The sequence below is a fragment of the Ceratosolen solmsi genome, unplaced genomic scaffold (assembly GCF_000503995.2).
Source record: "Ceratosolen solmsi marchali unplaced genomic scaffold, CerSol_1.0 scaffold14, whole genome shotgun sequence".
Lineage (NCBI taxonomy): Eukaryota > Metazoa > Arthropoda > Insecta > Hymenoptera > Agaonidae > Ceratosolen > Ceratosolen solmsi.
In genome coordinates, this window is record NW_011948420.1 from 7,256,483 (window position 1) to 7,283,578 (window position 27,096).

Below are 27,096 nucleotides of genomic sequence, written 5' to 3' on the forward strand. Positions count from 1 at the left end.
TAAATTTTAACGTAATAATTTATATTACAATATGATAGAATTTGTTGCATTTTCTCATAATACACTCGCTGAATTATATATTTGGCATAATAATTTAAAACTTTTTTTCGAAATAAATTTATTTATCAAGACCATATTCAATGCAATATTATTCATAATCTTCTCTTTTAATTTCCTCCTCCTCTCTCCCCCCCCCCCCCCCCCCCCCCCCCCCCCCCTCCACCCTCCTTCTTCAAATCCTTAAAACATCAGAGTGAATTATATACATAATAAATATTATTGATAAACAGTTATTTAATAATAGACGAATTTTATATTTTTTATTACCCAAAAGATCACAAATTCACTATGAATTTTATACAATCACAATGAATTATATCAAAAGAGAATAAACGAGATTGAATAATATAACATTTATTGTTCATAAATTTTATTTAAAAATTACTTATTTAAGAAAACGAATTTTGAATTTTTAAAATAATATGCCTTAAGCAATAAAAAAATTTATATAAGAAACAATTGTATTATTTCAAATGCAAATTTAATGTAATTTAAATTTACTCAAAATTTCTTTTATGAGTTTATGATTTAACTAGAATTTTCTTTTTAATTCACATAATAACAAAGAAAAAAAAAAAAAGAAACAGAATATTTAAATTATTCTAATGTTTAAATTACTATACAATATAATCATAATTTCAAATACTTAGTAAATTATTGTTGTTAATTAATGTTGATCTTACGATATTACGTTACTACGATAATACGATAGATTAATTTTATAATACCACTAAAGTTTTAATAATTAACAATTTTCCATTACATATTCCTAATAATTATGAAATACATAATACTTCTTTCTATATGACGTATAATTTATTTATTTTATAATATATTGTTATCTTTACGATTGTATCCATAATTTTAAAGTTTATTTCATATGTATATATGATAATTTTAATATTTATTGCATTCTTATAATACAAACCAATTATATTGAATTATATAATCTTAGATGAATATTAATTAGATGATTTGAAAAAACTTTGAATGCTTATTATATAATATCGTAAGTAACATACCGAAGTAATTCTTATTTAATGAATAATTTTTTTTTTTTTTTTTTTTTTTTTTTTTTTTTTTGTCAATTCACATTGTCAACCACACACACAGACACACAAATGTCACATCAGCGTCATTACTTCATCATTACCTCGTAGAGAGAATCATTGTAATCAGCTTCGGTGGCTAAACCGGCAAAAAGAGCACCAAAAAGACCAGCTAAAATGGCTGGCATTCCATGTAAATTATGAATTCCACAGGTGTCATGTATTCTAAGATGTTTTTGAATTAACGGCTAGAAATATAAATATTTTAATTGTGACATCGGCCAATAATCGATAAATATCTTTATTAGGAGTTGAATTGAAAATTTGAAAATTGATAAACCATTTGTTGGAAGCGTGAAAAATGAAAATAATAGCTGAAAATGTGTTATTGCCGTTGATTATATCGGCAATTCTTTCTTTCTTTAATTGAAATTCTGTAAAAATTCTGTTTCATTTTCATACAAAAGAAACTATTGACTATCTATCAGATTCTCGAATACTTATTTTATGTAAATAGAGGGAGGGGTAAGGGGGAAGGGGGAATGGGGGAGGGGGAGGGGGGGGGAATCAAGAAATTATGTGAGTGTAAATGTTTTTAATAAACAATTCGATAAATTCTAATTCATCCCTTAGTGTCTTTTACTTAAACCACAAATTACTTATGCTTTACGTCATAGTTTTTAAAATTTTATCATATAAAACTTTATAAACTTTTTCGTTCGTTAATAATTGTTGTTGATTTTTTTTTTTTTTACTATGAAATCTATTAGATTCGTATTATGTACGTTGTACATAAGATGTATTTTAGGAATATATTATTCTACTTTTTTTTTTAAAAAATAAATAGAGCTTGAATTATAATTTTTATTTATGCGGAAAAATGATTCTTCTACAAGTGTTTGAATAGTTTAAGTATTACCGATAACTTTACAGTTTGAAAGTTTATAGATAAATTATACAGCAATGATAGGAGCGAGTAATCAAAGTTTTTTACTACTTTATAAAACTTATTCATATTACAAGGAATAAAGTTATAATAATGTCATAATAAAAGAAACAGCTTTAACCATTAATGTTAATATTAAATAAAATAAATTAAAAGAGATCGTCGAGCTCTTCTATAAAAGCAATTACTAGTAAGTCCTCAAGTTTTAATAATATATTCTTCAATATACAGAAAAGAATAATGAAAAGAAAACAAATTATTACAAAGATAAGATATAATTGAGCGTTGAGGATGTTTAGTAATAAGGATAATTAATTCAGCTAATATGTCGACTAAAAATCTACGAAATTAAATAAGATAAAATAGAGTAGTAAGTTGGATTGTTGTAATGTATGTCAGTTATAAACGTCAATGGAAAAAAGCTTTTTGTTAATTTTATTAATTCACCGTCGCATGAAATGTCATATGACCATCATTACTTAATGAGTAAGTCATCTTCAAAAATTAATAATTCAATGATCGTTCGATATATGAATGATACGATTTATCGCTATCAACGATAAATAAAGAGACGATATCGATCCTCGTCAATTTCTCTTCTCATCTCACTTAAGATCTAACTTGAATTATAAATGTAAATTAACAATGTAATATAACACAGTGGCAATCAAAATAATTATGTTAAGTTATTTAATAATTTTTATAATCAATAATAACTAAATTACATTATTCTAATTCCAATAAGGAATTCTATAAAATGTAATTTTTACGTAAAAGTATGGTAGGAACGAGAACTTGTAATACACGATGACTGTCATTACAGTTATAGGCTTAAGCAATTTTTAAAAATCTATCCATCTATCTATGAAATATTAATTAATGAATTTTTCTACTTATTTATATAAAACACAAGGTAATTTCTATTGAAAAATATTTGTATATTTACGACATTCGATCATAAAAATCATCTTCGACGCTGCAACTTCTACAAATTAAAATTATTAAATTAGCCGCATTTTGTTCTAATATTAAAGTACGATTTCTACATTATTTTGGATATTATAAAATTTTAATTATCAGGCTGTTTATAGAATAGCGCATGTGCAAAATAGTTTACCGTTAGATATTTGTAGCCAAGAACACTGATCATACCAGCTGCGCTGCCTATCATTAGAGATCCTACAGGTTCACACATCATTCCTGCAAAAGTGAATTGAACGAAGATGAAGAAATTACAATAACAATTTAATATCAGCATAGCGTCATAGCGTTATAATTAAGATGTTATAATCCGCACATGACATTATGAAAGTGTTTATTTAAAGGTAAATATAAATTTAAATGATTTTGTTGTAAAGTTCGAGTGATTGAAAAATAATAAAAATCATTGTTAAATCGTGTATTTTAAGGATATTTAATTAGTACGTATTTAATTATAACTCGATAAACCTTTCAGATCTTTACTTATAATTCGATGATAAAATCACTCGAAATAGCTTCGATTTCATGTCATTCTATTTATTATTCACAGCAGTGATAAGTCTATCGATTGATTGAAATAATAATTCAATATGTAATCATGAAATCAATGTATAATATATAATATTCAAATGGGAAATAATGTTTTATTAAAGTTTTCTTTACTTTTAAACCGAATGATTTTGTAAATATAAAGTTTGCCTTGTTAATAAAAATAATTTTGAAAGATAACCACTCAACGTGCATATTTATTAAATAAACGACGGTTCCTGTCCTCTAGCGACTTTAACATTTTGCATTTTGATGTAATCATTTCGACGTAATGCAACTTATTCTCAATTATTGTAAGCGCGCGTATCTGTGCGCGTGGCGCAAAGGAACACATATATACGCCCATATATGAGAATCTTTATTACATTAAGTAGTTATTGTTTATCGTTATAATGGGACATTCTCATAATATAGAATAGATAATATCATAATGGGATATTCTCATAATCGATAAAATACCGGCATAACTTAGAACGAAAATGCTACCACCAACAAAGTAAACATTTGTTATGTAATTGAAAAAAATTGATATTATTATTTATTAGGAATTACGTAGGTCCAATGGATTTGATATACAAAGCCGTGCTTTTTCGTCATAATTCTTATTCTTACGTAGACAATTACTTTTCATTATTTCACATTAATTCTTATATTTTTAATACGTAAAAGTGTAAATTGTTAATTATTTTTTTTTTTCTTTTTACTTTTTTTTACTTTTTGTAAATAAAATATTAATGTTAATGTATTATTATTATGAAAAACTTTCGAATGTAATTTCCTTTTTAACAAACTTGATTAACAAACTTGACGCATAATTTTAAGCGTCATAAAACAGCCCTTTATTTAGCAGTTTTTATAACAATGCTGCATTCAACATTCAAAGCAATGTATGCGTTACGATATTAATTAATGAAGAAACAAATATAATAGGAATATGTAAAATATTCTTTAAAACAATACTTTTAATTGCGAATGAAAAGAAATTTTCTATAATTTTAGAATTAATAATCTAGGAAATTAATTATTTTCGATCGAGGTGTATTATTAAATATTATTTTCATAAAAATTATAGTATTCATCGGGATAAATGCCTTTATTATATAATAAATCTTATAATCTTATTTACCTGCCGCTGTTCCAATAGCAACGCCGCCTGCTAAAGTCGAATTTTGCACGTGAACCATGTTAAATTTGCTCTGTTTGGAAACGAAAGCAGAAACGGCAAATGAAACGACGCAGCTTCCCGCTATAGATAATAAAGTATTGATGATTGCTCGATGCTGTTCATCACCCTTTAAAGCTGCGCTATTAAACGATGGCCAGAATAACCAGAGAAATAATGTACCTGATTAACATAAGTAAATTATTTAATATCTCAATGACGTCAATAAAAATCTGAACAGAGACAAATGGCTTATGAGGATGTTTAATAATTACGAGAAATAATCATATTATCTGCAACTATTATTATTATTATTATTATTATTATTATTATTAAATTATAAATATTTTACTTCGATAGAATAATATTATTACAGCGATTTATTCAATTTTTTTTTATCTTTTTATTTCTATTCATTAAATACCTCTTAAACCAATCAATACCTTTATCGAGTGATAACTTATATATATATATATATATATATATATATATATATATATATATATATATATATATATTTTTTTTATTTTATATTGTACGAGGTATTATATTTTTGAAATTTGACAAAATCAAATATCTTGTCTCGTCTGTTACTTACCAACCATTGCGAAAATATCAGAATTATAGGAAGATCCTTCCAGACTATTTTCCTTTGGTTTTTCTTTCATCCCAAACATAAAACTCACTGCTAATCCAAAATAAGCACCAAAAGCATGAACGTACATACTGTCTCCAGCATCAACAGCCTGAATAAAATATTATAAACATGTAGATATTTATCAGTAGTTCGTTTAATCATTGATGTAAATAATAATATTTAAAGTATGAATGGTTAAATTTTTAATAAACACAAGTCGTTAGATAAAATACGTAATTTTACAAATACTATTTAACATCAATTGCATTTTTGGAAAGTACAATATTATTATTTATAGGCATATTATTTTACTGCACATATTATTGAAGTTTAAATAATCACTAATTTTTGTTAATTTAATCTTAAATACTACATTATAAAATATAATTATAATACTAATAAATATACCACAATTTGTCGATTAATAATGCAATTACAATATTATTTATAGTAGTAGAGAAGAGAGAGAAAGCTGTGTGCTTTCCGAATTGAGACGCATTTTTCTCAAACTCAATTGTTAAATTTAATTTCAATTTGTTAAAAATCAAAGCAACAACTTTCAGTATGATTATATACTCTTATTATATAGTATGTTTATATTTTTATTGTAAATATAGCTATTATTTATTCAAAAATATTTTTTCAATGTTAAAGTGTCGACAAATTTAATAGAAATGTGTATTTTTTTGTTTTTTGTTTTTTTGTTTTTGTTTTTGTTTTTGTTTTTTTTTTATTTATTTAAATTATCCGGAATTTTGTACATTTTAAAACTTGAATTTTTTTCGTTAATATACTTAATGGACGAATTATATATTCTTTTATATTAAATGAAATTTCATTAAACCTTTAGTTTCGAAAAATATGGTAATCTATATTACTAAATATCGTTTGATTAATTAATTATTAAAAGCAAATTTTAACATTTAATTTAATATTAAGTTTAACGTGTAATTCTATTTGCAGCTAACAATGATTAATAATGACATGAAAATGTTAAAATGCATCATTATTTAATAATTTGTGATATTATATAGAAATATTAGATAAGCTTTATAATGCATAAACTATAATATATAGTTTAATATTATGTATTGCAGATGTTTTTAAATATTTATAAATAATTCTAAACAAGTCGTATTAAGTTTAATTATATTTTGCACGATCATATGCAAAAAATGTCATCATTATACAAATGTAATAAAGCAATTAAATAAAATAATTGATATTTATAAAAAGTTTGTGAATGTTAAAAAAAAAACGAATTGTTAATGGCAAATGAACTACACACGCGCGCGCGAGCTTATATATATATATATATATATATATATATATATATATTTATTTATTTATTTATTTAAATTTAAACTTATACCGTGTATATTTATGTACTCATTTGTATACATATATATTAGAAAGGGATAGTAAGGAAAAATATAGAATTCGGATTTTAGAAGAAATTTATTGGTATGATAGTCAGAATGTTATTGGTATAGCTGTGGCTTCAGCTTGAAAGAAAATAATGAATTTAAAATACATGAAAATTTAGTGGAAAAAGTATTTCTGAAATTCTCATGAACAAGTGGACTGCTGATATTGAGAAGAAAAAATGCCTCGACCGCTATAAAATAACACGAATACCTCTATGTTATATTGTATACTTGAAACTCCATTATTAAAAGCATTACAGATGCTAATTAGACGTTAAATGGGAAAAGTGAGTATTGTGGCTTCGTCAAAAAATAATAATTAGGTAATCGAGTCAAGCATCAAAGAGCCATGGTATTACGTACAATTGTCTTTGCCTTTCAGTTGAGAGCCAACAAATAAATAGGTCATAAATACAAAAATCAAATATAATTTAAGCATCATTTAATTATCATAATTAGATTATTAATCATTTCGTAATAATTTGTGATGGTAATAAATATTATTTGTAAGCTAATTATTGGCAATAAGATTAGCGGCTCTAAATGGAGGGAATATAATGAAATTAGAATGTAACACGGCGACATTCAATTACCTTAATAATAATTATAAATTTACACTTATACCGTGTCGATTATTTATTCATTCGTTTAAAACTCGACATTGCCGGAACATAAAAAATTCAATCAATTCAGACAATTATTTTAATATGATAATTAAAAGATTACGCGATGGTAATTAAATTAAATATCAATGGATTTTTGGCATTTGTTGGATAATCGATGATGCTCTACCACGAAATGGTGCTCTCCGATGTACTTGTTGATAGTGTACACAATCAGCTCTATTACGCCCATGATGATTAGCTGGATGTACGTTGTTTTGCCCAGTAGTGCACCCATCGATATTAAAGGGGCAGCAACGGCCACGTCTGCGCTTAGTAGTCTAGAAAGAGAAGGAGAACGTGCGAGTGAGTGAGTTGGAAGGATAGAACGAGATTGATAGATAGATAGATAGAGATAGATAGAGATAGATAGAGATAGATAGATAGAGAGATAGATAGAGAGATAGAGATAGATAGAGACAGATAGATAGAGATAGAGATAGAGATAGAGAGAGAGAGAGAGGTTGAAGTGAAAAGGACCGAGCTGCGAAGGCTCGAAGGCTCGAAGGTTCGGACAACTTACATGGGGTTGTATTAATTATCGCGGCTCTCCTCGTTCGCTTGGGAAGAGGACTTTTTCATTTGATAACCAATTGATAATAAAAGCTAATGCATATAAATGACATTTAAATTCTATTATCATCAAGTTGATAATTGTATATTAAAATTTTGCCAGATAAAATATCTAATGGAATTTATGTAATCTCAATGTTGATATATCTGACTGATAAGGGCGTTCAAAGGGAATTTATTTAGGAGAATCTATGGTGAATAAAGTCTTACCAAGACATAATATTATTAGCTATGAGATTGAGAGCCCTAAAAAAAATAATGTATTTAAAATTCCTAAATGCTTAATATAATAAGAAATCAATTATTTTCTTTTCTTTTTTACTACATTAATACTAATGACTTCGGCTGAAATTGGACGAATTAAAAAATTACTTTTAATTTAAATTTCTATTGATATAAATTTTTAATGCAAAATAGATTTCTAATTAATTTTTTTTTTTTTTTTTTTTTTTTTTTTTTTTTTTTTATCGATTAAACTTATTAATTACGCCGAGTTGATCATATCATAATAAGTAAGTATCAATTTCTCATTGGGAAGTAAGATAATTTGACATGAATAACACGGGCGTAAAATTATAAATAATTATCATTATTATCGTATTTAAACTGTTATTAATAAATTAAAATTTGCAGATTTGCATTTTAACTTGTAACGTGTTTTAACGCATTTTAACTTTTAACTTGTAATTAATAATTTGTAATATTGAATAAAGATGTATTGTTTTCACTGCATAAGTTAAAGAGATTTTCGTGTAGTTTCAATTTGAAAAGATCGAAGTTAAACGCTAGGGATAAAAGTACGACTGAGAAGTTGTAAAATTAACAAATTCCCTGCAGCAAGACATTTTTCCTGGGGCCATTTGAAGTGAAAATGGACTTAAAATTAAGAGTTGTTTCATACGAACTGTGAACGGTCGCTCTGTCAAATTTTGTCAGAAATTTGGTATGTAACGCGACAGTGGCAGCAACGTCGCTAAATTGGCCTCATAAAGAGAGACACTCATTCGCGAATATGCGGTCACATCATTGCATTGGCTATCCCATGCTACTAAGTGAGAAAGATTCGCCTTTATGACTGGCCGTCAAATTCTCTGCCGAGGCTGCTATGTCGTGACTGAATTTTATATTAGCCTCCCCCCCACCAACCCCCCAACCCCCCTCAACCCCACCTCCATCACCATCACCATCCCCATCACCATCACCATCACCATCCCCATCACCATCATACCGAGCTACCGCGCTTTCGTGCAATTGACTGGTTGCGTGGATTTGCGCGACAATTGCCTCGATGCACGCGCGGGCTTCTTCAACCGTTTCGAGTAATTGTGATCTTTAACACATTAACGCCAGTCGACGAGCTTTCGTGCCACGTGAAATATAATAATATCGCTCGGTGTAATTGCACTTTACGAAAACGTAACGTTTCTTTTAAACCGAGACCCCTTTAGTTTTATTTGAAGAGAAAGAATGAAAGAAAGATTGAAAGATTGAAAGATTGAAAGAAAGAAAGAAAGCTAACATTGATAATGTAAGATAATAAATACGCTGTTTGAAGTATTAAGCTAATATTTAGAGACTCTCCACAATATCAAATCTATTGATTATTTGCTTTTTAATAATAGCCCCTTACCAATTTCAATTTTACCCTCGTTTCGTTTCGTTTAACTAATTATTCGCCGGATAAAAGAATGATAAAGTCTCTCTCTTCCATACTGCACACTCATAATGAAAATCTTATATGATTTTGTCATTAAGTGATAATAGCCACCGAGCGAGGTAAACATATCTCAGCAATCGTTTACATAGAGAAAAACTTATTTGAAATTTTTAATATTCGACGGGGCTGTTTGTGCATCAATTAAGCTGCGTATCCCCGAGTTCGAGGGCTTTTAAGCTTTTTCACGAATTCGTTATATACTCGCAATTTGTTATATACAATCGTATTTCCACGCGCCCATGCACGTTCGTCCTTGAGGATTTTCGTGTTTTTACATTCGGTCTTCTGGGCTCACCGTGTTTTCACGCGCCGATGCACCTAAATCTCCATCACCAATACTATCGCCGTCATGTACGCGCCATTGCTGTCTTCGTAGCACGGAATTGTGAACGGTAATTGTGGAGAAAAAAAAAACGCGTAAAAAGGTATTAGCGTTCTGTAAACGCTGAAACACTCTGCGCTCGTACCTGTTGACGATGTATTGTTGTAATAAGTGTGTTGATACTCTAAATGGCCGATAAGCTGATTATGTATTATGAATGGACGACAGCGTCGAAATCAGGGCCTTTAATGTGGGACTGCAGGTGTCAATGATGAATTAATCAACTGATTATTGTAATACATCGAATGGGTCACATTAAACGAAGCATAATCGTCATAAATTATCATTAACATTCGATTTATACATGGGAATGAGTATATGCAACTCCATGGGAAATACTACTATCGCCCAATATACGTTCTTATTTGCAAGTAATAATAATAATAATAATAATAAAAAATAAAAAAAAAAAATATATATAGAGAGAGAGAGATCGAGAGAGAGATGAAGTATTATTATACAAGTAAAATTTAGGGTATTAGTATGATGCAAACACATGATAATCCTTTTAGACGCTGAGATTTTAATGAGCCTTATCCATCAATTCATTTTCTATAAAACAAACCTAAGTTTCTTAAAATTATGTGATACGATAGTGCGATGACTGATGTGGAACTCTGATAAAATATTAATAAATTTTTTGGAAAATAAGGCGCAACTTTTTTTTTTTTTTTTTTTTTTTTTTTATACAAAAAAAAAAAAAAACATAAAAGTAGTTGTAAATTTAAGATCGATTGTTCTAATAGTGAAATTTGCTTTTTAGTTATGACTATATAGCTTCACGTTATTTTTATTTTTGTTTTCTTGAGTTCCGTTTTCTCGTTTTGGTATTATCATTAAACGTATCTATCATTATTTAATTTCAACAACTATTTTCTTAATAAGCCGTTACAATTTTCTTGACATTTCTTCACTTACTAACAATGTTTCATATAAATTTGCTAAATACATAAATTGTGTATTATTAATTTTTATTTGTTAAAAATATTTTTACATGTTATCATAAGAATAATAATAGCAGCAGCTTTTCATAAAAATGAATGGACAGTAGTTTTATTTTTAAACTTTTAAATTATAATTAATTTTAATTTAGATTACATTATTGTAGAATTATTGTAGCGAAATGTTTCTGCTCGGCTTTTCTCTTGGCAACAAATGCTTTTCCGCTTTCCCTTTCTTTAGCAGGGGTAACTGGTCGACGGTTCCGGGCTCGAAAAATTAAATAAACGACTTCCGTATTTTGTTTTAAAACTCGGTGATTTATTTCCGCTATTCTTACAGATAGTATTGTTATGTATGCATTACAGTGCAATTTTCTAAAAGAAATTCAACATATTTTTCGTTTATGAAATAACAATTAGAATTGAATGTAAATTGCCCTAATGTAAAACGGTCGTATTTTTTATTATAGATAATTTACTAAAATAGTTATTATAAGATGCGAGGACGTCGAACGACTTGTTGAAAAAGGCTCGAAAGAAAAAGAAGAAAAATCTGGGAAAAGGAGTAGTTAGTGTAAGAGAGCAATAGATGTTTAGCTCATTAGATAATGTAGTTGCACGTGTTCGAAGAGGTTGTTCTCTCTCTCTCTCTCTCTCTCTCTCTCTCTCTGTGTGTGCGCGCGTGCGTGTGTGCGTGTGGGTTTGCGCGCGCCCACGTGCACATGTGTACGAATGAATGAGAGGAAGAAGATCTTCAGTCTCTCGAGCAGCTAATGTAGTTAAAACATCAGTTGAAAATGGATAATGGAGAGGAAAAGTAGTTTTAAGTAGCCGCTTTTGAGGTAAAATCCTAATCGGTCGGATATTCGGAAACGATCGACTTCAATTCAATGCACCGGATATCTATATATATATATATATATATATATATATATATATACACGAGCGCACACATGTAAACACAAGTTTGGAAGCGATCGTTTGGTGAGTGGCCGCACATTTGCCTTGTACTTGCACCACATCGCGGTATTGGTGATAATTTTGACGACAATCGATCGCCTTTCACTTCACAAACAATTAAGTACAAATTGCGGAGAAATACATAAATGCCTAAGTATTCGATAATAATAAATAGCTTTTATTTAGAGCACTAAATGGCAATGTCAATTAATACAAATTCATATTGCTTACTTTCTTGCTTGTTGCAATAAAATGCTGCTGCAGCACTTTCTACAAACGAGCATCAAAGTTACGTTATTAATACAACGAAGAACATGCGAATGCGACTATCAGTGTGGTATCGGTGCGGATTTTCGCCAATGCAGGAATTCAGTGTGACAAATCACGGAATATGTTGTAACTTTGTACAAAACTGCCTTCGAGTGAACACTTCTCGGTATTTCGTTTGCTTTTTATTCTTTTTATTCTTTTTTTTTTTTATTTTTATTTTTATTTTTTTTTTTTTTTTTTTTTTGCTTCGTATGTAAGTGTAAGCCGTAATTGTTTCCATCGACATACGGCATATCTGTAGTTTTACATTTTTCTTTTCGTTTGACGGGATAGTGAAGCAAAATCTATCGATTCTCCGGACGAGATCATGAAGTTTAGCATACCTCGTTAAGCTCTATCCTTTTTCTCTTTCCACTCGTCGACTTCGTGTGACGTCGAGTGTCACGGAGGCCATTTAACGTGTCTCTGTTGTCGATGCGCTTTTGCCTTCCTAATCCATTTCCTCCCCACTTTAAAATCATTTCCTTTTCTTTCTTCCCTGTCAAATGGATGACACTGTGCTTTATGTATTCACCGAACTTTGTAACCGACTACGAGATAACCCGATATCACATGGAGCTCGAGAATACCTCGCACGTTTCCTATTAATTTACTTTCCAACAAAGTAAAAAATTATACGATTTTTCTTTTTTTTTTTTTTTTTCTTTTTTTTTTTATGGAATTTAATATTTTGACTGTGTTTGCACAGCTTAAGGGCGCCACAATTTTATTATGAATAAATGCGGAAAAATATTTTAATATCACTGAAAGCACGAAGGTTTGAATTATTAAAAGAAAAATGTAGCGAATAATTTTTTAATTAGTTTGCCTCGTGAAAGACCGAAGTTTATAAAGTTTATCCTGTGTGAGCTCAAATGAAGCTTCGCTTTAAAAATTATTATATTCATTGCTAATTAGTAATGAAGTCGAGGCTTGCGCGACACGCGATATAACTTGCTCTGTTAGCTGTTAATGAGCATTGCGATTCCTTACCATTGCCGACAACCAAATAACCCTAATTTGCCGTTAATGTTTCATACATTTAACCGCACGAGGCATTTGATTTAACTAAATTATTTCGCAGATTCCATTTCTATTACGATTGCAAACATTACTTTATCGAATGACAACGTCGTGGTCGTGCTCGGTCTAATTAATCAATTGAGCTTATCATTACAGTCCCTTGATTAAAAAGACTTACGATTCAAGTGACAATGGCGCCTTTCCGTTTTTCTCGATATTGAAAACACCTTCGCATAACATGGCTACCTGCACGAGTATCGCCCCAACCAAAAAAGTAAGCCCAACGGCGCTTTGTCCGTACTTTCTTAGAAATGTCATTAGAAAGCCAAAGCCAATCCATATCATTACATGGATGTCCTGGTACACTGAAATAAAGAAATTTAATTTGTCAGAAGTTCGAGGATCATGTAAAAGTTTATATATTCGTGTCAAGCGATAGAACGAATATATCAATATTTCAATATTTCAATTAAAATAGTTTTAATTAATTTACGATTTATAGAAAAATGTTAATCGTATTGTTGATTAGGATTATTAGGAATGATTATGAACAATTTATTATTTTATACAAATTTAATATAAATAAATGTTTAATTTCAATCGTTGATTTATAATCGGAATTTTGTATCCTAAATTTATATCTTAAATTATTTCACTTCACTCGATATGCTCCTTGACTTGTCAGTTTATTTAACTAAACCATCAGTCGGATTCACATAAAGTTTAAATGTATGTTTATGAATTGAAAGCTTGATCGATAATTTTATTACAAATGCCATTCCGTTGAAATGGAATTGAGAAATAAATAATGCTTGGAAGTTTCTATCAAATATCTGTTGACGTCATTACAACGAACTTCACCATATCATATGACGTTTTGTGGCATAGGATGTCGATGAATATCTTGGAAGTACGATCAAGAATTTAGAAGAACTTGTCTCAGATTTCAAGGATGCTAACTCGATATTTCAGAAAGTTTATAGTCGTGCGGTTATATTCAAATGTAATGCGCATCTCAGCAACATAACCAAAATAGTTTTGGCGCTTGAGTTGCCAAAGTTATGGAGTGTCCGGGTACTGCCTGAGATGCCCAGATTCGACAAACTTTTTTTTAGATTTGACCATTAAGTTGAAATAATAATTAATATTGAAGAAAAACAGTCTCTTAATACAATTAATAATTGATTTAAAAGCAAATTATATTTAGATAAAATTATGCTATTGTGACTTACAATTTTACCGAGCCAATATTTTATTATTAGATATTTCATTCTTCATTTTCTTTACATTCGAAATTTTACTTAAACCAAGGCATTAGATTTTCACATTTTTCAATAAATGTTTTTATATTTAGCTAATTATTTAGTTATAACTTTATCCGATGAATACAAATGCGGTTTACATTAATATTTGATTATTTATTATAAAAATTATTTATTAGTAAGTAAAAATATGAATACTTAAATAATTCAATTGTTTTCATTTGTTTCAATTGTTTATAATTTGATATAGACGCGTATCAAAACGTTTTTATAATTATAATTTTTTTTAATTTTACTTTAACAATTATGTTTTATTCATATTATTTTTATACAATATATTCTCGTGTCAAATTATTTTAAAGATAAAATATGATGATTTTTAGTTTTAATATTATTTGGATCAGTCTCTTACTGATATACATTACCTAACAAGTTTGCATATAGTTTTTCAAAATTTGTAATAACATAAGACTTAACACACACATAATAGATAATTGTTTAATAAAATAAAGACTTTAAAGCTTTTAGGCTGTATATTACACTTTTTGTTTTTGCTTTTATACACAATATAATATATATATATATATATATACATATAATGTTTAAATTAGATACAAGTAAGAATTTATAGACAATATTTTATTTTGTACAATTTGTCTTTTCTTTCTCTTTTTATTTATCAATTTCTCTTACACACAATTCGGTTTATGTTTTTTTTTTTTTTTTTCACAATATGATAGTAGAGGGAAAAGACTTACGTGCGAACGTGATCCCATTCACATGTGGCTTGGAATAATCGAAAATCGCTAAAATACCACAAAGTAAAAAGCCCTCAATGAATAATAAGCTTATCGCGTGCGCAAGTCGACTCGTAACATTCATTTTCTCAACTTTCTTTTCCGGTTATTCTTTTTCAAAAAGTATTGCAACTAAATAAATACTTTTTATTTCTCTCGACTCGTAGATCACATGTCCAAATGTAAGGAGCTAAACAGTATATGAAATACTGAAAATCTTTATTATACTGCTCGACTAGGTATCTAATATTTCTGCGTTAAATGCGTAACGAGTTGATTAGCATTTTTTCAAAAGTGTGTTAATGCCCTATGACTTTGCAGAACAAAATTAGATATTTGCAATTCTTTTATTTGCATTTGAAACATAGAAGAATAGCAGCTGGCTTTTAATAAAAATACAAAGTTTTAAGTTATTTTTATTTTGTATCTCATAACGGCTTTAAAGTTTTATTTATAAAAACATCATTTTGTACAATGATTGCACAGAACAAGATAAAAACTCTATTTGTGTAAAATCCTATGAAAAATATGTGCTACAAAGCTTATAAAAATAGAAAAAATTAATTCTGATATAAAATAAAGTTAAGCAAAAAATAAAAAAAAAAAAAAAAAAAACCATACTAATTGTAAGAAGATTAAATAAACTTTTAAAACTCTTAAAAATATATATTCCGTTATTAATGTTATATATAACAATAATAGCAATAGTGTTTGATAATTTTATCTGATTTAATGATATTATAAGAAAGTCAATGTTACTTATTCTATTGGAGATACACTATATTTACACTTTAAATATACAATAAAAAAAAGAATCTTTAATTTCTTATGAATTATATTCATCTGATCACATACAAAATCCTTTTTTTATTTAAGATGATTTTTTTCATGTAACTATCGCAATATAGAATGTGCTCCTATGAAACAAGTAAATTTCTTTTTGATAAAAGTCGAATTTCCTTCCTCCTAATCACATATATACCATACTATTATAAGACGTGTACGTAGATATTATTGAATTTATATGATCGTAAGTTGTGTCGATGGTAGCGATAACATAAAATCATTATGTATTAAATTATTCCTATTTTCGCATAAGGTATATGCTTATATTCGATATCATCGAGGTATATTTAATCGACGTATTATATATCATATCAAGACGTGTAAGTGTATGTATGAAATTACAAAACGTTTTTCCCTAATCTCGGAAAGCGAATCGTCATCGTTACTTTAAATAAAGATTGCGAGAAATAATGCGAATGCTCGATAAGGATTTCAACGATAATTCGATCACATCTGTGGATGACAACGGAAATGAGAGAAAAATCAAGAATTGATGTGGAGAGTCGAGCAAGGCTATCGTCTGCAGATACAGAAGCCTTTGTTCGAAAAATTCCAAGCAAGTACTATCATCTTTTAAGGGTACTTGGTATGTAAAATTATAATGCCGTAGTATTGCGATATGTGTAACGACGAAGCATTTTAAAATTTCTTTAAAATAATTTAACAATTTCGTGACAAGTTATTTGACACCCCATTCATGGGGTACATTTAAAGCAATCAAGATTTTAACTTTTCCTATAAATTTGTTGTACAAGAACTTGTGCAATTTGATAGGCGTGAAAATATAATCATAAGTGTCATAAGAACTTTATTTGAAAAATATTAAATTAATGTGCCAGTATTATTAAATTTTATCAAACTTGTGTTCCCATCCTAATGTAAAATCGTGAAAAATATTAAGTCCTACTAATAACTACAATTACAGTTTTTCTTATAATTAATTAACGATAAATAAAATGTAATAATGATCGTATAAAATGACGACTACATGTGTGATTAACAATTTTATCATACCTATCACGTAATTATAGTAATTATTCTTATAATTAATGAATTATATTTGCAAGTGCTTAAATTATGTTGTATAAAAATCTAAATATTGTTTTTAAAGTTTAAAAATTTATTAAGCCATAGAGATTGAGAAAGTTTTCTATTCTAGATAATTAATTTTATCGTCCGATTAATAAGTTAAAGTTTTCACCTTTTCTCGTTTATGTCCACAAGTAGGTAAGTTAAGAAAATTAAATAATATAATAATTGTTCAAAATTGACAAAATATAATAGTTGATGCCCAAAAACAGTTTCACATTGAAACTAAATTATTGAAAATTACATTTAATGAAAACTAAATATCAATGATATTATTATTCCACGCGCATTTCACTTTAATTATTTACAAGTTTCGTATAATTAAAAATATCAAATAATAGAACAAGGATTTATTAAATTTTAATATAAATCCAAGAAATATTTTAGATCGTATTGCGAGAATATTTTAATTTATAGAAGATAATTCAGCGATTATGCAACTTCATGATATTATTTTGTAAATTTCAAGAATTTTATATATACAGATAGAAAAATAATAGGAATTTATTACTTACTTGGATAGATACGAGATAAATCATCCGCATGATTTTTATATAGAATTTCGGTATTTGTAGAAAATGTTGTAACTAAAATGAGCAAAGAAAAAAAAAAATTTGAGTTTATCAATTTATCGTAAATATAGATTTTTGATATATAATAAATATAAAACAAAAATATAAAAATTTAGCTTACAACTACACATTTTTTATTCGATGCATACACGATTAATTAGAATTTTTTAAATTTTAAAATATTATTCTTAAAATTTATAAAAAAAAAAAATTCTATACAATTATTACATTTTTTATTTATAATTGTCTAGCAATATTATCAATAATTCTGATTAATATTATTTAAGCTAAAAACTGAATCGACAATAACAAATTTACAATTGATTTTTCGTAATTTATTGGCAAGTTGCCTTTAAAGATACAAAATTTCATATCTCTATAAATATTGCTACAGCATACAGATTCAATAGTTATAAATTTAAAAAAAAAAAAAAAAAAAAAAAAAATGCCGATTTATTAAATCCGGAATTATTAAAATTTTTATTTAATAAATTAGATTATTGTTTATTAGTTTATCCAAGTGAAATATTTTTGCCATGAAAATGCATGATTTAACCGATATTTTAACTTTTATAACATTATATTTTCGATTTTTAATTGTTTACTATAATGCGCATAATCTTCTTATATTTTATAATTGTAATGTTTACCATCAAATGTAGAAATTTATTAATAAACATTAAATGATTTACAATAATTTTCATACATTGATTTCACATTTTGTTTCACTAAGTTGTACTTTTTTTTTTTCCTTTTCTAGACTATCGTAGATCACAGGTCTGAATACTATCAGCGGATAATTCGAGTATAATTAATTATTAAAACCATTTTAATTAAAACTTTGATGCACATGTAGACTGACTTGAATGATTTCTTTGTACATTTGGTCGGGCAACTGGTCCGTACGTCATCAGAATACCCATTAGGAGGATTACGATTACTTGTATTAGCAGGAGTATTATCACGTGCTGCTTTTCCCCGCAGATGCCGAGCTTTTCCTGAATAAATTTGCAGAAAAATATGTCATATAGTAATTTATCAAACAATACCAACTATTTCACTTATACATTCGGTATTTTAAATTCTATTAAAAACTTTTGTGCTCGTTCATTAAGAACAATCACTATTAGGAGATTTAATTTGATTTTATTATGTTATCATCAATAGATTGAAATAATAATAATAAAGCTATTTCATGATAATAATTTTATTTTAACATTATTTATCCGTCCATTACAAATATAAGAGTTTAATATTTAATGGTTATAATAGATAAGCAGTCGTAGATGATACTAATTATGCTGTTTCTCTTAATAATTAATAATCATGTTATGTATTTATTAGTTATTTCATCTAATAATTAATTATAATCTGTTAATTAGAATATTATAGTTAATATTATTGCTGATCATAATCGAGGTTACGAATATTGAGAAATATAGTAAGCCAATCGATATATTTCGATAAATTTTATGTAATATTATTTAAATGTTGATATGATATGCTAAATTCCATATATAATAGTAATACAACAAATGAACATAAAATAAATATACAATAATATTTTCACAGAAAAACTTATATAAATAAAGTATAAATGTCGGAATGAATTTTTTAGAATTATTAAAATATTTAAATAATGTACATAATTTATTCATTATATTTGTTTAATATGTCTATAATGTGTATATTATTATATAGGATTTATATTTGGTTTTTAATTAAATATTTTTTACATAGTTATAGTTTTTATTATTGGTTATAGTGTTCGAAAATAATGTAGTTTTCTTGGCTCGAACAGCCATTGCTTCAGTAGCTTATTTTTGAAGGAGTTAAGTGGAAGAAGAGAATGTAGAATTATCGTCCTTTTTAATGAATATATGATTTATTTTACAATTTATAATACAATTTTACGTTATTGATGGATGATTGGATACGTCTTAAGTTTAATTATAAAGATTGGAACGTTTCATGTAATGGATGTTTCACTAGACAAAATGCCCATTGAGATCGTGACATTGTTGTTGATATTGTTGGTATGAAGGAGATGAAGCGAAGACTTATCAACTGCTGCACAGGAGGGTTGATGTATCTTCCTTCTGGTCAGTGGGTCACTTAATAAAAACTTGGCCACTAGTTTTCACTTGGCTTCCCCACACGCGGACAGCGAAGATATTGAGACTTTGACAATGACAATGACAACGTCGTAAAGTGTGTTTTTAGCAACAGCGCCTTCAATTAGGGGTGGGGGGTGGGGTGGGGTGGAGGGAGGCTTACCCCTTTCCGAGATTTAGCGACGCGGAAGGGAGTGGGTGGGTGAGGGGGTGGGGGGGTGAGAGAGGTGTTTTTGGTAAAGCGTCTTCGCTTGGCCTATGCAAGTGTCAACGTGTCGATATACAAGTGGCAACGTGTGGATATGAAAGTGGCAACAATGTATGCGTGATTGCTTTGAGGAGACGAAGATTGGCCGATGTCGCACGAGCTGGATTTCTCGTTACAAATGAATTTTAGGAAATATTTTTTCAACTCGATTTTGTTTATATATTTCTGTCATTCTCCAAATGTTCTCGCGTCAACAGACTCGCCGCGCTCTTGCTAGCTAAAACCAACGGTCGTTTACTGTTTACACCAATGACCCTGGAAGAATTTTTTTTAAAAGTTATGACCCTTGGTATTTTTCCCAAAATAATACACCAAAAATTCCCTCAATCTCGAATATATAGTACAGTTTTTTTTATAATCTTAATTTATAAGAGTGCAATTGACTACTTAAGTTTTTTAAGGTTTTTGAATTGTAATTATCTTAATAAGCATACAATCTAGAAGAAAATGAATGATTCTAAACGAGGAATTTACATTATAAAAAAAGCTAAATAGTATTTTAATCTTTATTAACAAATTTAAATCGTATTATTTTTCTTTTAATATTTTGAATTAACTTTATACTTTTAAATGTTTTAAGTGACAACGGTAAACGCTTGCTACATTTAACACATATAAGTTTGACCTTTAAAGTAATTTATCGCAGAAATGAGGAAGAGCGAGCGAGAGAGAGAGAGAGAGAGACAGTGCGATTGGGCGGGGGCGAGGGGAGGGGGAGCGAAATAAAGTGAATGAAAGCATGTAGAATTACAAAGATGGATAAAAATGAAAGATGAAAAATCGTGTGTTAACATTAAAGTAATATATCTATTAAAGCAATATTAAGATATTAAACATATTTTTTATAACATTTAAGATGCAATGTAGAAAATTAATAAAATATGAATTATGTTATAGTACTATTGAACGAGTCAAAATCAATTTAGATATAAACAATGAAAATTCAAGTATATTTAAGGAATTTTATTTGACATCTTTCTCATAGCAATATTATGACGATTAATTTGCACGTAGATTTTAATATATATTAATATTTTATATAATTGAAAAATTTTAAATGAATCACGTGATATGTAATATGAAGTAAAACTTATATTTTTAAACCCTATTCTAGTTTGTTTTTTAACAACAACAACAACGAAATAATGTCACTACTGTTAAACTAAAATGTATTGATATGATTATTTAAATAGTTGCATTAATCATAGTAGACAATATGTGAATAAACTGTTTTAATAAAAGAAGGAAGATAAATCAAATTTATAATAAGAAACAACGATATGAAAATATTGAAAATTTGAAAAATTATTCTTTTAACGCTTTATCAATGCTTTCGAGTGACTATAAGCGAATGACAATAGCTGGAAATAATATTTCCACCAAATAAAATAGAAGAAAACTACTGGCTAAACTCTAACTCCGAAATGCACTTCAGTAAGTTCCCCAAGTACTCCTCGACTTTTCTATCTTATCAATGTATGCACATGCATGTGAGCGTCAAAACACGTTTAGGATTAGTACTTAATAGAGCCTGCACGTTTGCAATAACATTTAAAGCGACAGTGTTAGTGTTGCTATTATTTTTCCACCAACTATTAGTATGAGTACTATGCGAATGGTTAGTATGGCTGTGTGGTTTTGCTTACACTCTTAACGTCTGCGATCTATCGTTAGAGATGGTACGTGCGGTGCTTTTAGAATACATAAATGCTTTTCCCCCATATATTTTCACTATTTGAACTGAATATAACTGAAAAAAAAAAAATACAATGTATCTTAATCAACTAAGTATTAGGGTGAATGGTACATTAGTTTATTTTTTAAATCATGTAATGGTAGAGTGCGTTCGTTTTCCTTGGGGTCTTATGATTGCAGAGTCGTTTGACAAAAAGTTTCTGAATTGAGGATAATTCAAAATTCACTAAAAACTGATGATTTAATTGTAAAAAACTCGTGCCTCGATATTTTTCAACTAGTGCTTTTAGTGCTGTTAACTTCGTTAACAATTTTTATTATGTATAGTGTAAAGATTCAAGATATGACGTAAAAATAAATTAGTAGTTTTTGTGTAAGTTTTTTTTATTAAATAAAAAGCCGATGGTCAAAATCAGGAAAAAAAATTATTAAATTAATACTTAGAATTTATAAATTTTAAACTTTCAATCATATTTTATAGAATTAAAATAATATATATTTTTAATTATGATAAATAATCTTAAACGCTGTCGTTAATATTATTGTAATTATGAAAATTAATTATCTATTAGAATTATATTATCCATTCTGAAGGAAAAATGAAAATATGTTTTAAAATATACGATAATAATCATTGAACTAATAATTACGATAGTTTTAATATGTATTTAATGTTTAACTATTTTATTTTATATTTATAATTTTACGCATCCAAATACAAATGTTAAATCAAATTTATATTATTATAGAAATCAATAATGAATATAAGCGTTTTCATATTTTCCATCGTTTATAATTAATACATTTATTACTAATAAACCATGAAAATGATCGGTATAGTAAGATAAATTTTATTTAAATAATTTTCAATCATTCTTAAATACTAAATTCTGATTATCAGTATATCAATTTCTGAATTTATTTTAGAAAATCGATACATTAATTTGTCTATATTTATAGTTGTCTCAATAACAAAATTTATGTTGTTTAAATTCAGATTCATAAGCTAGATGTTTTAATGAAAAAACAAATTGATTATTTATATCTAAATCTTTGAGTTAGCTGTACGTATATCAAGCTTATTCAATTATATTTTGATTTTTATCTTTTAACTTTATATTTGTCCTGTCACATAATTTATATGAAATTGTGAAAAACTTAATATAATAATATTGAATTTAAACGAAAGTTCAAAATGTAATGAGTAAAATTCATAAATTATACATTAATTATAAGTAAAAATAATATTGTTATTATCACGTTTAAAATTATTTTTTAAACATTGGTTACTATTAATATTAACGAAGGCTTAACAATAAATGAAGAAAATCTAATTATATTTAATCAATAATACTATAATTATTTACGAAGATTAATTTATACAATATATACAATATTTATGTATTAGTACATATATTGAACAGTATTACAATATATATTTAGTATATATTATTTTACTTTTTAATGGAATAAATCTTGATAAAATGAATATCATAGAACAATTTACACAGAAAATTATAATTTTATTTGTGCTAGTATCAAGTATTAATCAATTATTTCTTGGTAATATTTTTCATATTGTATGTTCTTTATTATGTGCATGTGTGCACGTAAATACATATACGCTCAATCTTAATGCACATAAATCAATTTAAATTGACATATCAGAAACAATATTTCAATACTAATATAATATAATAAAATATTCTAAAATAAATAAATATATATATATATATATATATATATATATATATATATAGGATATAGCGGATAAGTCATAAGAAAACACTCACTAAAGATAATATTAATAATTGAATTAATTGAATAATTGAAAATAATAATAGAAAATTAAAAAAAATAAATAAATAAAAAAAAAATACTATGTTAAAAAATGAAAGATTTTTCATAGTGTTGTTTAGTTTGTCTATATTTTATAATTATATTTTATTTGTACTAAGTAGCTGGATTATTACAAATTCTTAGTTTAAAAGTTTATTTAGATTTTGCATAAGCGCTACTAGACGCACAAGAAGAGAAAAAGCAATAAATTAACAATGGAAAACGTATTGTAAAAATTATAAAAAAAAAAAAAAAAAAAAAAAAAAAAAAGAAAAAAATAGAAAAATAAACAACGATAATAGAAATGGTTTATAGATTTTTACGCGAACAAGACAAATAATGGATTTCAGTCCCTACACACACTGATATAAAGCATATAAATAAGGGTTTGACGATTCTAAAAATCTACAATAATAGAAATAATAGTATAACCATATTTGCTTATGAAAAATATACTTATATGCATCCGTGCAATTGCAATTGTTGATCTCTTTCTATTTTCTCTCGTCGTTCGAGTCATTTTTAACAATAGAAAAACCCGACGTAACCGTAAGTAGCGGCTCAAGTTTATTGCGGTGCAACGAAAACAAGCGTAACGTAAAAACGCATATTCTCCTGCATTTTAGTACTTTTCACTTTTTCTCTTGGCTTGTGCTAGATTGCGTCGAAAACACGCAAATCGAATGCAGTTGAATAAAATCGAGAGGCAATATTTTTTCACACATATCCCAACGTGTACGCGCATATGCGTATGCCCTTGTGTGAATTGTTTCATGGCCAATTGTAATGGCCGTTGCGGATGATTCAAATAGGATTATGCAAGTAGAATGAAAAACGGACTATTATGGTGGGGGATATATTATATTTGATGATATATAGATAATTGTATTTGGTATGATTAATCATCCATGAAAACAAGCCGTGCGGCTATCACTTTTTATAAGTATTCTAACGCGAGTGTCGACGGAAAATTCAAATGTTCACTTAAGGGAGAACGGTCGACGCTACGTTTATTAAATGTTAATATAATTGACATTTTATTACTGACCGTAGGAAACGCACTTTTTAATAATATCGAATAACATATGTACCTTATATATCTGCACTATTATCTATCGTACGAGACTTTATCGTTAAAATTTCTTATTATTATTCAAATGAATATATTTATTAAAGTGTTATTATTATTATAGACGTTTAAATAAATAAATACATATGACTACTGTCTGCATAATATTTAATTGATAGCATATAATCCTTTACTTAATATAGCAATAATTAATTATGGCCATCTTTTTATTTATAAAATAAGAACTATTATTTCTAACATTTGCTATACTTATAGTTTAGTTTAATTTTATTTAACTGCCCTACCTACATTCTCAATATTCTACTATATAAATTTTTTGCTCTTTATGCATATGTATTATGTATTATGTATTCATCAATATAATTTAAAAGCGCGATAAATTAGCTTCGTTCAAATACTTATTTCGATCGAAAATTTTTAATTACGTAATTGACAAATTATAAGGCAAGAGAAAAAGAGAGGATATATTAATAACATTTAGCCTCTGATTTGCCATTCGACTCAAATCTACTTAATGGAATATTTTCAATATTGCATGTGTATCAATTAATTTTAATAGATGTTTACCGACATCGATGACATGCATATTTCAACAATTAACCTTTAATGCCCTTCAAAACAATGAAATTTTAATGCTCTTTAAGACAATTAAGTATTAATGTCGTTTAAAATAATTAAATTTCAGTGCCTCTCAAATACGTGTAATAAAAATATCGCACGTGACATATACGCAGTACAAAAAAAAGGCTTATATTAAAAACTAAATAAAAAAACCAAAACAAAAAAAAACAAAGAAACAAAAAAACAAAAAAACAAAAAAAAAACAAAAAAAAACGTCGATTCGGCTCGAACTATCAATCATCTTGCGCGTATGTCGAACTAATTCCAAATCATAGATTGTTAACATGGAGCTCTAGCGGTAACAACCAACGTCCGGGAATGAGTTAGACATAACGGCGAATGGTCCGCCGCTATTCAGCCGACCTCGTCGACAACTTGGCTAAATCATTCCATCGGATATATGTTCATCCCTTAATGCCCCATGTATTCGTTGTCAATACATAATATTAAATAAACTCGTATTATCCGGGTGGTAGTGGGGGGGGGGAGGATTTGTGGATGATGGAAGGGCGGGAGGGAGTGCGTTTATGTGTAAGAGATCGAGGCTACAGCTGCAATCGGCCATGTTAGCTCTCTTTTTCATTTATTCCCTTTTTACTGCATCGCGGGTATTTAATAACATTCCAGGAGCACATATTTGTTATATAATTTAAAGCTCTTTGCCAGCATGAATATGTCAACATTGTTTGATATATATATATATATATATATATATATATATATATATCGTATGTGCATTGAGAATGATTTTTAAGAGACTTTCGAGAAATTTGATTTATGCTCAATTGTCATCGGATAATCGGAAGATATTTTCTTATTTGAAAATGCTCATAATTTCTTTTACAAATTGGACTAGAGGTTTTTTTTTTTTTTTTTCCCCCCTTTTTTTTCCATCAAGTATTTGATAAATTGAAGACACATTTTTTTTCTTTTTCGAAACATTGTCGGAAATTAATGGTACTTACTTTTGATATTGATATGTTCGTTAAAATAATATTTCCTTTATAACTTTAGATAAAATAACTTAATTGTAAAGATATTTAACATAATGATGTTTTAAATGTTATTTACTTATTTATTAACGTATTAGATATTCTGGATTTCAAATTTTATAATAAATATATTATTTTACTAGGTATTAAATAGTTGAAATTTTAACCTTTTGTTTTAATAAATAAACTCTTATAGTCATTGGTGGGTAAAATAATCTGAATAAACAAAAGTGGATAATAGAATAAAACCAAGAGTCATCTGATTAACATTTCATTAAAATACTCTATAATTACATCTAATATTGGAGTATTTCGAATTTGTAATTTATTGAATTTATAATTTCATCATCATAAGGTACATCTTAAGTTATATGCTTGTCATATTTTAAAAAATATATTTATTATGTACGGCAATATGAAACTATTTAAGATTCGATAAATATACATTGAATGTATAATATACAGGAAAAATTTTTAAAATATTCGTTAAATCGTTTTTCCCTTTAACTGTACTGTTACTTATAAAGAGAACG

General features: G+C 27.4%; 1 protein-coding gene across 1 annotated transcript in view; it reads right to left on the bottom strand.

Annotated features, from left to right (window-relative positions):
• The window catches only part of Rh50 (Rhesus blood group-associated glycoprotein Rh50), a 40,117-nt gene that overhangs the window by 2,344 nt on the left and 10,677 nt on the right, over window positions 1-27,096 (bottom strand). Inside the window, exons 2-8 of the mRNA XM_011498290.1 lie at window positions 18,807-18,942; window positions 13,557-13,743; window positions 7,604-7,754; window positions 5,346-5,493; window positions 4,712-4,930; window positions 3,173-3,255; window positions 1,214-1,357 (exon numbers count right to left, since the gene is read on the bottom strand). Coding sequence (XP_011496592.1) covers window positions 1,214-1,357; window positions 3,173-3,255; window positions 4,712-4,930; window positions 5,346-5,493; window positions 7,604-7,754; window positions 13,557-13,743; window positions 18,807-18,942 — 1,068 coding nt within the window. The remainder of the gene's footprint in view (window positions 1-1,213; window positions 1,358-3,172; window positions 3,256-4,711; window positions 4,931-5,345; window positions 5,494-7,603; window positions 7,755-13,556; window positions 13,744-18,806; window positions 18,943-27,096) is intronic.